This window comes from Eubalaena glacialis, chromosome 4 (genome assembly GCF_028564815.1).
Source record: "Eubalaena glacialis isolate mEubGla1 chromosome 4, mEubGla1.1.hap2.+ XY, whole genome shotgun sequence".
Lineage (NCBI taxonomy): Eukaryota > Metazoa > Chordata > Mammalia > Artiodactyla > Balaenidae > Eubalaena > Eubalaena glacialis.
The window spans coordinates 57,336,042-57,351,040 of NC_083719.1; the positions used below are offsets into that span (position 1 = coordinate 57,336,042).

The following is a 14,999-nucleotide window of genomic DNA, read 5'->3' on the forward strand; positions in this document are numbered from 1 at the left end:
TCCCCACCCAGACTCGAATGATTCAATACAACTTTACCCTTAGGCAAAGTATGTAACTTCTCTAAACTTTCTTTTTTTTTGTTTTAAAAATAAAGATAATTATTATTTTATAGGATTAAATATAGCATCTAGCATGTCTATAGGAATACCTATCTGGTTAGTCTTTAGTATGAGTTTTTACATCTCTTAACTACCTCTCTTGTTCCCTCCATTAATATTAGTATAGACGCTAACCACTCTTCGTTTATATTAGCTTCACCGTTTAGTAATAAAACTGTGTTTTCCTTGAGTAATGAAGGTACTGGGTCACCTATGCATTGTTTTCCTTTCTCTGATCAGTAGAAATGAAAAGAGTTTACATAATTTGGTAAATATCCATTTATAAAGATAATAGTATTATATTTATATTACTCATAAACACATTTTCACCAGGTGATACTATTCAAAGTAAATCTAGCACCATAGTTCTAGTGAAATATTTAAAATGTATTTAGTGAGTGTTCATTTATGTACAAGGTACTATACTACACACATTATCTGAAAACATTTGTTCTTACAGGAATGCAGAACAGATGAAAGCCTTTTGGAAACTCTCTGGTATTTCAGAAAAATCAGAAAATAGAGGTAAGTGTGTGCATGTTTTTTTGTTGTTGTTTATAATGTGATGTCACTGAAAATGGATTTTTTAGGCATGTTGTGGAAAATTTTCTCCTGGAATTTCATGCCTTCAGTTCTAAAACTGACCACTAGGTGGAAGTTAATACCTTATAATAAGAGTGGACCAGTTGAGATTCAGAACACATTTTTTTTCTTCTAGATTGAATATGCTTTCTCTGAGAAAAATAATATTTTGCTATAGCTTTATAAATATTATGTAAATGCTTATGTTCACATGCTACCATTAAGAGAAGATACCTAATAAAGTAAATTTATAGAAGTCTAGGTAACCTGATAATCGAAACTGAAAACTAATTGATACTAATTAACACACTCTTTAGCTCATTCTTGGGGTCCTCCTGGCCTCCCGGAAATCATGCAGAAGCTTCCAGGCCTTAAAAAGCCCCTCTGTCTTTTCTCTCTCAGGAGAACCTTACCTTGGTCATTTCCCCTTATTAAAACTAACCATCAACAGCCTTTAATTCTGTGATCATTATTTTAAGGAGAAGCAAGTTAATCGCCTCCTCCCACCATGTCTGCATCTGTGTTCCCAATGCAAAGAAAAAGTCTCTGCTAGTTAGTTGATCACTCCTAGTATATCCCCTAGCTCAATTTAGAATATAATTCCCAGGACAGTCAAGACTTTAACTTTTTTTTTTTTAATTTATTTATTTTTGGCTGCGTTGGGTCTTTGTTGCTGCGCACGGGCTTTCTCTAGTTGTGGCGAGCGGGGGATACTCCTCGTTGCGGTACGCGGACTTCTCATTGCAGTGGCTTCTCTTGTTGCGGAGCATGGGCTCTAGGCGCACAGGCTTCAGTAGTTGCAGCATGTGGGCTCAGTAGTTGTGGCTCGTGGGCTCTAGAGCACAGGCTCAGTAGTTGTGGCGCACGGGCTTAGTTGCTTCACAGCACGTGGGATCTCCCAGGACCAGGGCTTGTCCCCTGCATTGGCAGGCAGATTCTTAACCAGTGTGCCACCAGGGAAGCCCGAGTCTTCAACATTTTATTTGCAGTTTCTCTTAATCAAAGGAGAGTTCTCCTGCCCTCTTTTGAATGCCTAATTAATCTCCAGTTACTTTTCCTATTAAGTAGGGTTTTTTGGCGTTTCAAGTTTTGCTCAGCTTTTTCCTTTTAAACATTTTAAGCATAATGTGATCAAAATGTAAAACATATCATCAGTAGTTTTTCTCGTAGGTATTTCTGCATAAAAGTCCAGGAACATACCTCGTATTGTCTGTTGATTCAGACCTGCTGTGCTGAACCAGACTTTTACTACTAGAGAACAACACATTGTATGAAATACCCTAGCTAGCTAATCTCTAGTTCCTTTGTTCCTGTTTGGTACTTAAAGGTTGCCTATTTTCAGATGGTAAACTGTACTGATATTTACTCTAACTGTATGGCTGTGGGAGACAAAACTGAGATTCCTAGTTGAAACTGGAAGTAAACCAGAAATGCTACTTGAATTGAGGGTTTACAACCAGTTAGCAAGGAAGAAAGGGTATATTTTCCCCATATTTAATGAAACAGTATTACTGTAAATATTTACCAAGAAGGGAGTTTGTTCTCTCAAAAATAAGATGCAAATTTTCTAACCAGCTATATTAATAGTTTCCCTCTGCTGTTCAGGTATCAGAGTGTCTATGTGAGGAAATGGAAACATCTTATAAATGTGGTTCTGATTTGGTTAGTCAGCCTTTAAAAAAAAGATCTCCAAATTAGAATACTGTAAAACAGAAATCTATTTCTATTTTGCCTTTATGCCCAGAAGAGGGACAGGAAATAATTCTAAAGTTTAAGGATTGCCAAGGTGGCTGCTCTTGGCCTGTGGTGGAACTTTCACAGAATTGAATTTTGCATATCAAGAACTGTAAAAGTTTAAGGAGGGCTTGGGCAAGCGTTAAGAATTATACAGCAATTCATCTTCCCAATTGATCTGTGCCACCAGGTGCAATAGTATAGGATGGGTCATTGTTATATTTTCTTCCAGATTTCTCTCTGTAGTGTTCAGCTTCTATACGGGGAATCACAGAATGTCACTCCTACTATCCAGCAATTCTCCTTTCCCCAGCCAGAAACCTGGGAATCCTCCTAGGCTCCTCCTCCTTTTCACCCCTTGATTTCAACTCCGAAATATCTTTCAAATTCATTCCTTTCTTTCCTTCCCCTTAACCTAGTTCAGATCCCCTTTTCCTGTCACCTAGAGTCCTAGACTATTTTATTGACCTTAGGTGGTTTCCCTACCTTGCATCTTGTACCTTTCTGCCCTTCTAAGATACTTATCTGAAATGTTTTGTCTTCCATATCTTTGGTGGCTCCTTACGGTTATTTCTTATGGTGGTTTGTAAAGATATTTAGAGCTTGTTCCTTGCTGCCAGTCTAGTCTCATCTTCTGCCACCCTCTTCCACCTGTACCCTCTTCTTCAGCTGTTCTGGTGTAGATGTGGTTCCCTTAAATGCGTCATGCTCTGTCAGGTCTCCCATCTCTGTACCTGTAGTTACCTTTGCCTGACATACAGGCCCATCATCCCCACACCATTTTATGTGCCCATAGCTTTTTTTTTTTTTTAACAGCATTTATAATATTCATAATTATTTACTATTTCTGCCACACTGTTAGACTGAGTCATGTTGAATAAATGGTTATATTGAAAAGAAAGCCCCTCAGACATAATTGGCATGATGTTAGACCAGTTAAATTTCAAAACGAAGGGTGTTAGCATATGGTATTTGTTTTTCTCTTTCTGACTTACTTCACTCTGTATGACAGACTCTGGGTCCATCCACCTCACTACAAGTAACTCAATTTCGTTTCTTTTTATGGCTGAGTAATATTCCATTGTATGTATGTGCCACATCTTCTTTATCCATTTATACACTACCAAATGTAAAATAGATAGCTAGTGGGAAGCAGCTGCATAGCACAGGGAGATCAGCTCGGTGCTTTGTGACCACCTAGAGGGGTGGGATAGGGAGGGTGGGAGGGAGACACAAGAGGGAGGGGATATGGGGATATATGTATATGTATAGCTGATTCACTTTGTTGTAAAGCAGAAACTAACACACCATTGTAAAGCAATTATGCTCCAATAAAGATGTTAAAAAAAAAAAAAAAATATATATATATATATATATATATATATATATATAGGGGGGAAAAAAAAAAGAAGGGTGAATACAGAATAGTAATGTTGATACAGCTCTTCCCAATCTTAGCTGTCTTAGTTTCTTTACCTCTCCCGCCCATGATATGGTACTCAGCAGTCCTTTCCTTTTGACTTTATTCCCACTCATCCCTGCTAGGGCTTCCTTCTGAGCTGCCCTCAGACTTATCTTTTGACTCATTTCAACATGCATATAGCATAGGAATCTCAATAGTAAATACCTCTGAAGATTATTATTAAGTCAAAGAGAAGCATGGATGAAGATTACTTAACGAAAATTCAGATTCACTGAATAAAGTCTGATTTGGAAACAGGACATTGATTTGTTTGCTGTACACATTTCACGAATTTGGCATAGGACAGACACAGTTCAGCTTACTTGCTCATTTGCCTTTTTTGGTGTGAAATATATTATCCTGTGTAAGTTCTTTGTTCTTTTCCTTGTAGGTTCTGGGTCCCTCAGAGCAAAATTTGATCTTTCAGAAGGACCCAGTAAACCCACAACACTTGCAGTGCAATTCCTCAGCGAGGGAAGTACCCTCTCAGGAGTAGATATTGAACTTGTAGGCACTGGCTATAGGCTTTCCTTAGTAAAGAAGCGGTTTGCCACTGGTAAGTTGGGAGATTTCAAGCTTTATAATGTACATGGGAAACATTTGTATTCTAACATTTACTAAACGACTGTCAAGTAGTTTATAATCTAAAGGCATGGAAATTTTTTCTTTGACCTTTGGTACAAGGTGCCAAATAGAGACACACCTGGGAGAGAGAGTACTCATGGTCAGTATAGCTGAACACCTGTGATCTGATTCTAATGTATTGTAAACAGCAGATGGGAACTGGGGTTTGTATCTGTAACCACAGTGAAAATATTCTCCTTCGAGTTCATTTGAAATTATAATTGCAAAGGTCTGCTTGGTGTTTTTCAGGACGATACTTGGCAGATTGTTGATGGACCTGGGAAAGTGGTTGGCTCAAGGGAGTAGTACAAACCTGCCATTCTGCATTATCTGTTCTTTCCAAACACTATTGTAACTTGTATTATGTCTTTAAGAGCTGACTACAAACATTAAATTGCACTTTTGAAGTGAGTCATCGAAAGAAATAGCACTGAAATGATTTTCAACGCTGTAAATGATCAACTGCAATATTCAGGAAACACACTTATTCAGATTCTCAGTAAAATGAAGTTTTTATAGGCTGAAATTTTAAATTATCTTCAGTGTCTGTGGTTATAGTGTAATATCAGGCCTGAAATTTCAGGAGAGCAAGCACAAAATAATTTAGCTTTCCACAAGTTTTTAGAGTCAGAGATAATTTTGAAATTTTATAAGTTTTGATATTGAATGGATACAGACAGAACGTGAATTCTAAGTTTTGGATAATGTTCATTTATAACACTCAATCAAATTGAGTTTTGTGCCATAAAGTAATCAGACCAGAGTCCAAGGTGTTTGCAAAATCTATAATTTGATTCTCATATAAACATATTAATAAAGTGTAAATGGTGTTTTATATGATTTTTTTTAATCCTCAAGTGCAATGTGTTTTAAAATAAGCTTGCAAAAGACAGAGAAATTTACTTCTGCAGTTAACTTTATAGAAGTTGTGATTGTTTTGATGAATTAATGCTGTAGATTTAATTTATTTTTATATGGATTGCATAATGTGTGCCTTGTAAAACAATAACAAAACCCGGAAATGTGCCTATCTAGTTTGTGTTCATTAATGTGCCTCACTTTTTTCCTAACAGTCTGGATCTTCTATTCAGAATCTTAGAGTAGTCAAGGATTTTTACAAGATAATTGCAATTTTCATAAATACCTTTGGCCGCAATTGGGAAGGGAGTTCAGAATAACTAAAGGACAATTTATACTTAAGAACCCTGGCTCGCTTCTTTAGTGATACACTGTAGCCACTAGAGAAATAACTAATGGCATATGTTTACAGGGGAAAAAATTACCTTCAGATATTCCACCTTAACCTCATCAGAAAGTTCTGCAAAACTGTAATGATAAATTGGTAACTGGTATTTTAACTCTCAATTTAACATTTCCCTTCACTCTATTATTGGAAATCTGTACATTTATTTCCTGAATGTGTTGTGAGCATGAATTTTGTAGTAGTTTGTGAGGAACACACTTTAGAAAAGATTAGTTTTGACATTTTCAACAATTGGAAAAATTACCAATTTGTATGTTCTTGTTCTTACTTAATTGCCACCTGCTAAAAATAGGGAAATTATTTGAAATGATGGATTGGGTTAAGCATTTCTTAATATTACTAATATTAAATAGTAAAAATCCTAACTTTACAGCAAATCCTGATTAATTGAAGGAATTAAATATTTTGGACACAGTTTCATAATTTACAAATGGGAAATTTATTTGTAAGTACCAGTGTCCTGCATTTTGCATAGAAGTAATAAAATGTGTTATATATGATAATTTATATAAAACCACTAATTGTTCTGTTAAGCTTTCCAGAAAATAAAACCCCTCCTACTAGACATTTATATAACATCTTGCTATATTAAATACAGCAGAAAATCTACTCACTAGTAATATATATAACACAATATGTGCTTTTTAATATATCCATGTTAGCCCAATTCTAAATTTAGATTTGACTAAAGCAATACATAAGAAAATTCGCTAAAATTTTCATCTTTACTAAATAGTGGACAAAATTAGAATTTCTAACTTATATTGTACTCTTTTAAATGCCAATTACAGTCCCTTACTGGAATCTTAACTGTAACTGCTTTGCAGTCAAACTGCTTTTATTGGGCAGTTAATATTTTATTGTTGGAATTCAGACACCATTATACTCACCATGTCTGTTTATAATCAAGTATTACCTTACAATGTACAAACTAGTGAAATGGTTAAACTTCTGCACTTTCCTGATTACCACAGTCTTCATATCAAGTGCTGATACATAAATTTGTATTGGGTGCAGGTTACAATTCTGAAGCCATATAGGTTTATATTGATTTTTTCATTAAAAATCCACTAATGGTGTAAAAAAGACCAATAGATTTTCAATCGGAAATGTATTTAGCAAGCTGGTTCTTGCTTATGTATAGTGATAAACTTTGTAGCTGCCTCTTTAACCAAGAACTTGTAAACACAGAACTCTAACAAATGTGAGTTTTTAAGAATTGTTATTTACTACTTTGAGTTGTAATTAGAACAATGCAAATCTTACAAAATTTTGTAAATATTTTTGATTTTTTCATAAAAATGTAAATTTTACATAAAAGTTGTGCCCTTAATAAACATGTAATATATAATTTATCAGTTGGTTTGTGTGTTTTTGTACTCTTGTTTATAGTAATAATAGCTACATCATAGACTTTAGGACAAGGCAAGCTAGGTAAGCAATGGATAATTGGTGTTGAACTTTGTATCACCATTTAGACAGGCATATAGATTGGTCTGTTATTTAGTTTTAACTGATCATATAGGAAAACTTCATTTGGACTATAACCCAGAAGTATAGAAATTGTTTAATAGGGATTATTTTTATTTGTTTCTAACTATACGTAAATTGATGTTAAACTTTAGCAAAGACTTTCCTCCTGACAAGTTGCTTAGGAACACAGCGTTACACAGTTTTAAAACCATACTCTTTCAAGGAGGTAATCAGGAACATCAAGCCTCTCAAAAACCAGTGGATTTAGAAAGGAGCAAAAAAAAGGAATTGGAAAAAAGATTTCATCCTAAATATTGAAAATTTTGCTAAATCTGTGTCATGAAAAGGAGCAGTTTAGTTAATCTAGGTCAGGTTGGGGAACCTGTGTACCAGACAGGTAGCACTCTTACCATTCATACCATAGGCTCATCTTTTTTCTTCATTATTCTGTTTCCACTTCCCCTGCTCCCACCTGTTCAGAGTGAATGATGCTAGCTGCTGTGATAAATAAGATACTGGGAACTTAACACTGTAAACTAGTATGTTGCTCACATCACGGTTCTAAGCAGGTTGGAGGAGGAGCTCTGCTCCATACAGTAATTCAAGGACACAGGCTCCCTCCATTTTTGTGACTCTGCTCAAAATCCTCTCCATTTGGCTGGTGGATGGGGAAGGAAGGAAACTGGAAGTTTATGGGCCAGGCGCAGAGCTGGTCATGACCTGTGTTCACATTCCTCTAGCCAGAACTTGATCTGTGCTTCCAACTAACTAACTGCAAGGAAAGATGGGAAATACATAGTGTGGTTGTGTGCCTAGGAGGAAAAGAAAGCATATTTTGACAAACACAGTAATCCTCTGGCACGCATCCTGCCCTTTCTCCATTTGGTCATCTTTCGTTATTCCTTCTCCTAAATGTGCGTTTAATGGTGTCTGTGGCTTTCAGTACTAAAGGTTCATTTCATCATCTCTTGCTATATGTACGTATTTTACCCCTATTTTAAAATATATCTGATTATTTCCATATTTCCTCTAATCATGATATTTATGATTATCTATGATAACTCAGAAACCACTGCTTATCTTTAGCATGCAGTGTTTCATCTGTCAGTAATTTTTTAACTGCAGGTAACAGAAAACAAAACTAAGAATGGTTTAAACGGATAAAGAAGTTTTTTTCCACATCACGAAGTCTGCAAGTTTATCTGTTGCTGGTATTGGACAGAACAAGTGATTCTTTTGGCTTTTTCCTTATGGTTGCAATATGGCTGCCACAGCTTCCAACTACATATTTACATCCAGAGCTGGGAGGGGGGCAGTTCCAGGTGTATCTGTCCTTTTTGTCAGGAGATTTAAAGCTTTTCCAGCACATTTCTGCTTACTTCCTATTGGCCAGAATTGTGTAAGAGGCAGAGAAAACAAGTAGCCTTTATTTTTAAGTGAGTAAAGGCGAGGGGGCTGGGAATGGCTGAAGGTGAACTGGCCAGCAGGTCAGCCACCAGATTTCTGACTAGTACAGGCGTATTTCCTTATAGCATATTTCCAATTAAATCTCTGCACTTAGCCCAATCAATTTATTTGACAATTTTAACCCAGCAATGAGCAGGGTGAACTTGAGAAAGTATTCCAAGTCTTCTCTATCTTTAGAAGAGTGAATCAGTGTAACTTTCCTAGAGAGCAGTTTGAATTCAAAACCTTTAAAAACCTTATTTATCATTTAAACTAGTAATTCATCACTGTTGGGAATTTGTCATAAGAAAATAGACAAGAAAGCAAAGATGTGTTTATTATATGAAAAAATTGGAAGGATTAAATGAGTTGATAGCTCCCACATAGTGATATACTATGTAGGTATTTAAAATAATCATGAATAAACAACAAGGTCCGACTGTACAGCACAGGGAATACCTGTAATAAACCATAATGGAAAAGAATATGAAAATATGTGTATATATGTATAACTGAATCACTTTTCTCTACACGAGAAACTAACACAACATTGTAAGTCAACTTCAATTAATTAACTAAAATAATCATGAAGGTTTATAGTCATTGATACGGAATATTGCCATGACATTGTTAGATGGTAAAAGGTAATTCTTTTTTGTTTTAAAGTGCATACACCTAAAGCAAAAACCTTTGTAAAAAATATGCACCAAGTTGTAATTTCTGAGTGATGGGATTTTTACTTTCCACAGGATGTTTAATGTCCAAATTTCACTTTATTTTTTATAATGGGTAGGTATTACATTTACAATAAAAACTTTCTATTTTGAAAAATAGTTTTAGAAATAGAGTGCAAGATGAACTTTATGTTGATGTAAATAATGTACAAGGATCTCTTTACATGAGGGTCTTCCCATTTTGATCACTGCCTTAGCCTTCCACTTGGTTCTACTAATATAACTACTTTGTTTTGTATTGCTTATTAATGTATGGAAGTAGATTTCTGCTCTACTTTTTTCCTTTTTTTTTTGGTCTCAAAGCTCAATGCCCTGATTTCTTTTGCCCAAGTGAATACAGTATCAATTCTTTTTTCTGCCCAAATTAATCTCTTTTAAAAAGTATGATCCAGAAAAGGGACAGAGGAAATGTGTACGTATGATGTGGTTGAGGCTGTCTTCAGGGTAGCTTTTGGCAAAATTAAGAGCCTTTTAAATTTCAGAAACTTGGATGTTATCGCCTCAATATCATCCCAATAAATAAGGTGGCATGTAAGCTCTAGTATTTTCTATCCTAATTCTAGCAATTATCTCAGTAGTTCATATATCAAAGCATAGTATTCTGACCCCTCAGCCAATGCTTCTTCTGACTACTAGTAGCAGACCTACTAACATTAGCATGAGTTGGAGGACAACCATTTAAACACCCATTTATCATTGGTCAACTAGCATCAATCTTTTATTTTCTTATTCTTTACTTACACTACTCACAACCTTAACTGGAAATAATCTTCTAAAATGAAGAGTGTTTGTAGTTTATCACTCTGGTCTTATAAACCAGAAAAGGAGAAAAACCTCCCTACAACATTAAGGAAGAAGCTCCAACTCCGCCATCAGAAATTCTACCTAAACTATTCCCTGAAAGTTGCACATAAACAGTAAGATATTATTTTTACGTGCTATGTCAGTATTAAAAACAAATTCTAGAGGATCCCATTGCTGTGTACTTTGTATATTAAATGACCTGCCCTATTACAATGTATTAGTACATACATACTTGATTGTATGATACATTGTATATATAATCATACACTGTTTACTCCACGTGTATGAGTACAAACTATGAATATTATTACGTAGAACAAAATATTGTACAAATTCCATTAAGTCACATCAACTCTAATCACCATACTTATCACAACCAAAGACTTTCCTTAATCCCAAGCTTTGAGAAATAGGCAGCTCATCCCACAAACATGCCCCTTTTCTTGCCCTGGGCCCATAACATGGGGGTTTCTAGAACTGAACTGTATGTGGCATCTGGTTCTTGCTTCAGGACCATCTCACCTAAAATCTCTCAAGCTTTCCTCTTAAATAAGACATCTTGATGGACTAATGACTAATCAGCCCATGTGCACACATAACTGTGGTGTCATACATTTGATATTTTTAAATTCGGGGGCATGCTGTGACCCAGCTATGGCCATCTGAGGCCTTAACACAGTCAGTCAACATCTAGCTGAGCCTATACTGAATATTATTTTACAGCATCAACAACCATAAGGTATTAGTGCTTAAAATACATAAGAAAATTGATAAACACGTGTACATTCACATGTCCAAGTAAAAATTAGCAAACTCCCCTTAGCCCCTGTAGACCTCAAAGTGTATATATTTAAGACCAATCTTGACATTTCCAAAACAAGATTAAAATACAACAGTACACAAAAGCCTACTTTCCCTCATTCTATAAGAAATATCTAAATCACAAATTAAGACATATTTTAGCCAAGATTTTTAACAAAATGAAAATTTCAAACACCAAAAATTCTGACTTTAAACGTATGGACTAGAAAAACTTACTCCCTCTCCAGTAGTTTAAAATACTTCTACTAAACACTAGCATGCTACTTAAATTCACAAAATTTTGATGGACAGGGATCCCCTTATATCTAGCTTGTTACTATAACTTAATTAATAAAGCAAGGCACTAAAAATGCCTAGATGAGTTTACTAAGTCCATAAACACATGGGTTTGGTCCCAGTCTTTCTATTAATTCTTAATAAAATTACACATGCAAGTATTCCACATCCAAGTGAGAAAGCCCTCTGGATCACCAGTGATTAAAAGGAGCAGGCATCAGGCACATTAACAAGTAGCTCATGATGCCTAGATTAACCACACCCCGCAGGAAACAGCAGTGATAAAAATTAAGCCAGAAACAAAAGTTTGACTAATTTATACTAACTCACTAGAGTTGGGAAATTTCATGCCAGCCACCAAGGTCATATGATTAACTCAAATTAATAAAATTTTCAGTATAAAGTATGTTAAAGATATTCTTATAATAAAGTTAAATTTTAATTAGGCTGTAAAAAGCTGCAGCTAAAATAAACTACAAAAATGACTTTAATATTCCTGATTACACGATAGCTAAGACTCATACTGGGATCCAATACTCCATTATGCTTAGCCCTAAACCCAAACAATTAGAACAAAATTATATGCCAGAGTACTACTTGCAATAGCGTAAAACTCAAAGAACTTGGTGGTGTTTTTTATCCCTCGAGAGGAGCCTTTTCTATAATCTATCAATATAAATCCTGATAAACCTCACCATTCCTTGCTAATACAGACTATCGCCATCTTCAGCAAACCCTAAAAAGGAGGCATAGTAAGCACAAACAACATAAAACTATTAGTTCAATGTGTAGGCAGCCTATGGGGTAGAAAGAAATGGGCTACATTTTCTACTTTAAGAATGTTAAATTTTACACAGAAGTATTTATAGAATTAAAAACTAAAGGAGGATTTAGCAGTAAATTTAAAAATAGGCTTAATTGAGTTAGGCCATGAAGCATGCACACATAGATGGTCACCCTCCTCAAATACCGAAACCTATGTATACAACTTATTTATAACTATTTAACATCTAAGAGGAGACAGGTCAGTCAGAGGTAAGCATACTGGAAAGTGCTTGGACAGATCTAAGTGTAGCTTAAAATCATGTAGTTTACACCCACTAGATTTTCATCTTAAATGACCACTTTGAACCAAAACTAGCCCAAACTAATCAAGCTCAATTATAGTATATAAATTAAACATTTATTTACAAACAAAAGTATAGGCGATAGAGACTTTAACTAGTGCTATAGACAGAGTACCATAAGGGAATGGTGAAAGAAGTATTTAAATTATTAAATAGCGAAGTTTACGCCTTTTACTTTTTGCATAATGATTTAACTAGAACAATTTAAGGAAAAGAAGTCAAATACCCCGAAGTAAGATGAAACCTATGAACAGTTTCTAAAGAACAAACTCATCTACGTAGCAGAATTATGAGATTTGTAGACAGGGGCGAACAGCCTAATGAGCCTGGTGATAGTTGGTTACCCAGTACAGAATGTTGGTTCAACTTTAAATTTACCTAAGAAACAATTCTAACATAAATTTAAATATTAATCTAAATAGGTAGAGCCCTTTACATACAGGATACAGACTGCCTTAGAAGGAAGTTATATTAATAATATTGTTATCAATATTATTAATATCATAGTTATTGTCATATTAATAATATCATAGTTGGCCTAAAAGCAGCCACCAAATAAGAAAGCATTCAAGTCCAACAGTTTACTTATCTTAATTCCACCAATAAAAACGAACTCCTAACGTAATACTGGATCAATCTATCAACAGAAGCAATACTGTTAATATGAATAACAAGAATTATTTCTCCTCACATAAGATTATATCAGAATGGATAATCACTGATAGTTAAATATAAATTTAACCTAATAATTATTTATTAAATCAGTTGTTAACCCAACACAGGTATGCGCTTAAGGAAAGATTTTTAAAAGTAAAAGGAGGGCTTCCCTGGTGGCACAGTGGTTGAGAATCTGCCCGCTAATGCAGGGGACACAGGTTCGAGCCCTGGTCTGGGACGATCCCACATGCCACGGAGCAACTAGGCCCGTGAGCCACAACTACTGAGCCTGCGCGTCTGGAGCCTGTGCTCCGCAACAAGAGAGGCTGCGATAGTGAGAGGCCCGCGCACCGCGATGAAGAGTGGCCCCCGCTTGCCACAACTAGAGAAAGCCCTCGCACAGAAACGAAGACCCAACACAGCCAAAAATAAAAAAATAAAATTAAAAGTAATCAAAAAGAGAGAGTTAAGAAATAAAAAAGGATAATTTGAGTTCATTTAAAAAAAAAAAAAAGTTAAAGGAACTTGCAAACACAAACCTTGCCTGTTTACCAAAACTATCACCTCTAGCATTTCTAGTATTAGAGGCACTGACTGCTCTGTGACAAATGTTTAATAGCCACTATGGTATCCAGACCACGCGAAGGTAACTTAAATCATTTGTTCTTTAAATGTGGACTTGAATGAACGGCCACACAGGGTTTTACTGTCTCTTACTTTTTTTTTCTTTTTTATTGAAGTATAGTTGATTTACGATATTGTGCCAATCTTTGCTGTAGAACAAAGGGACTCAGTTTTCCACATATATACATTTTTAAAAATATTCTTTTCCATTATGGTTTATCCCAGGAGATTGGAGATATTTCCCTGTGCTATACAGTAGGACCTTGTTGTTTATCCATTCAAACAGAAATGAAAAGAAACCGGGAGTTGCAATGTATTTTACTTTTTAATTAGAGAAATTGACTTTCCTGTGAAGAAGTGTGATGACAGAATAAGACGATAAGATGCTATGGAGCTCTAATTTAGTCCAACACCCCCTCCCCCAAAATTAATGAAATCAAGGGATAACAAAACTTTAAATGGACTAAAATTTTGGTTGGGGTGGCCTCGGAGAGTAAAACAAGTGATTAAAACCTAGACCAACTAATCAAAATATTTTATCATTTATTGATCCAAAAGCTTCATTAATGGAACGAGTTACCCTAGGGATAACAGCATAATCCTATTCTGGAGTTCATATCAACAGTAGGGTTTACAACCTCATTAAATCAGGACATCCCAATGGTGTAACCACTATTAATGGGTCATTTGTTCAATGATTAAAGTCCTACGTGATCTGAGTTCAGACCGAAGTAATCCAGATCAATTGCTATATATTTCATATTTCTCCCAGTATGAAAGGACAAGAGAAATCAGGCCTACTTTACAAAACTAATGGATGACATAATCTTAATCTTAATTAATTTACACCAGCCCTGCCCAAGAACAGGGTTTGTTAGGTGGCAGAGCCTGGTAATTGCATAAAACTTAAACCTTTATAACCAGAGATTTAACTTCTCTCCGTAACAATTTGGTTATAATCAACATTCTTTTATTAATCATCCCCATTCTACTTGCTACAGCATTCCTTATCCTAATCCAGTGAAAAGTACTGGGCTATATGCAACTCTATGAAGGACCAAACATTGTTGGATGTGATGGCCTGCTCCAACCCATTGCCAATGCTGGCCAGCTATTCATTAAAGAACCATTAACCTCATCAATATCTATATTATTGCATCAGTCCTAGCCTCTACATTGGCCCTAACAATATGAATTCCTTTACCCACACCATATCCATCAATCAATAGAAACCTAGTTAATCACTACTCAAGAATACTTATGTCTAATTT

The 14,999-nt window shown here is 35.3% G+C and overlaps 1 protein-coding gene across 1 annotated transcript in view; it reads left to right on the forward strand.

Moving 5' to 3' along the window:
- Window positions 1-7,085, forward strand: part of FCHO2 (FCH and mu domain containing endocytic adaptor 2) — a 151,072-nt gene extending 143,987 nt beyond the window's left edge. The window contains 3 exon segments of the mRNA XM_061188950.1: window positions 560-624; window positions 4,269-4,433; window positions 4,751-7,085. Coding sequence (XP_061044933.1) covers window positions 560-624; window positions 4,269-4,433; window positions 4,751-4,773 — 253 coding nt within the window. The 3' untranslated portion in view covers window positions 4,774-7,085.
- The last annotated feature ends 7,914 nt before the right edge of the window (window positions 7,086-14,999 follow it).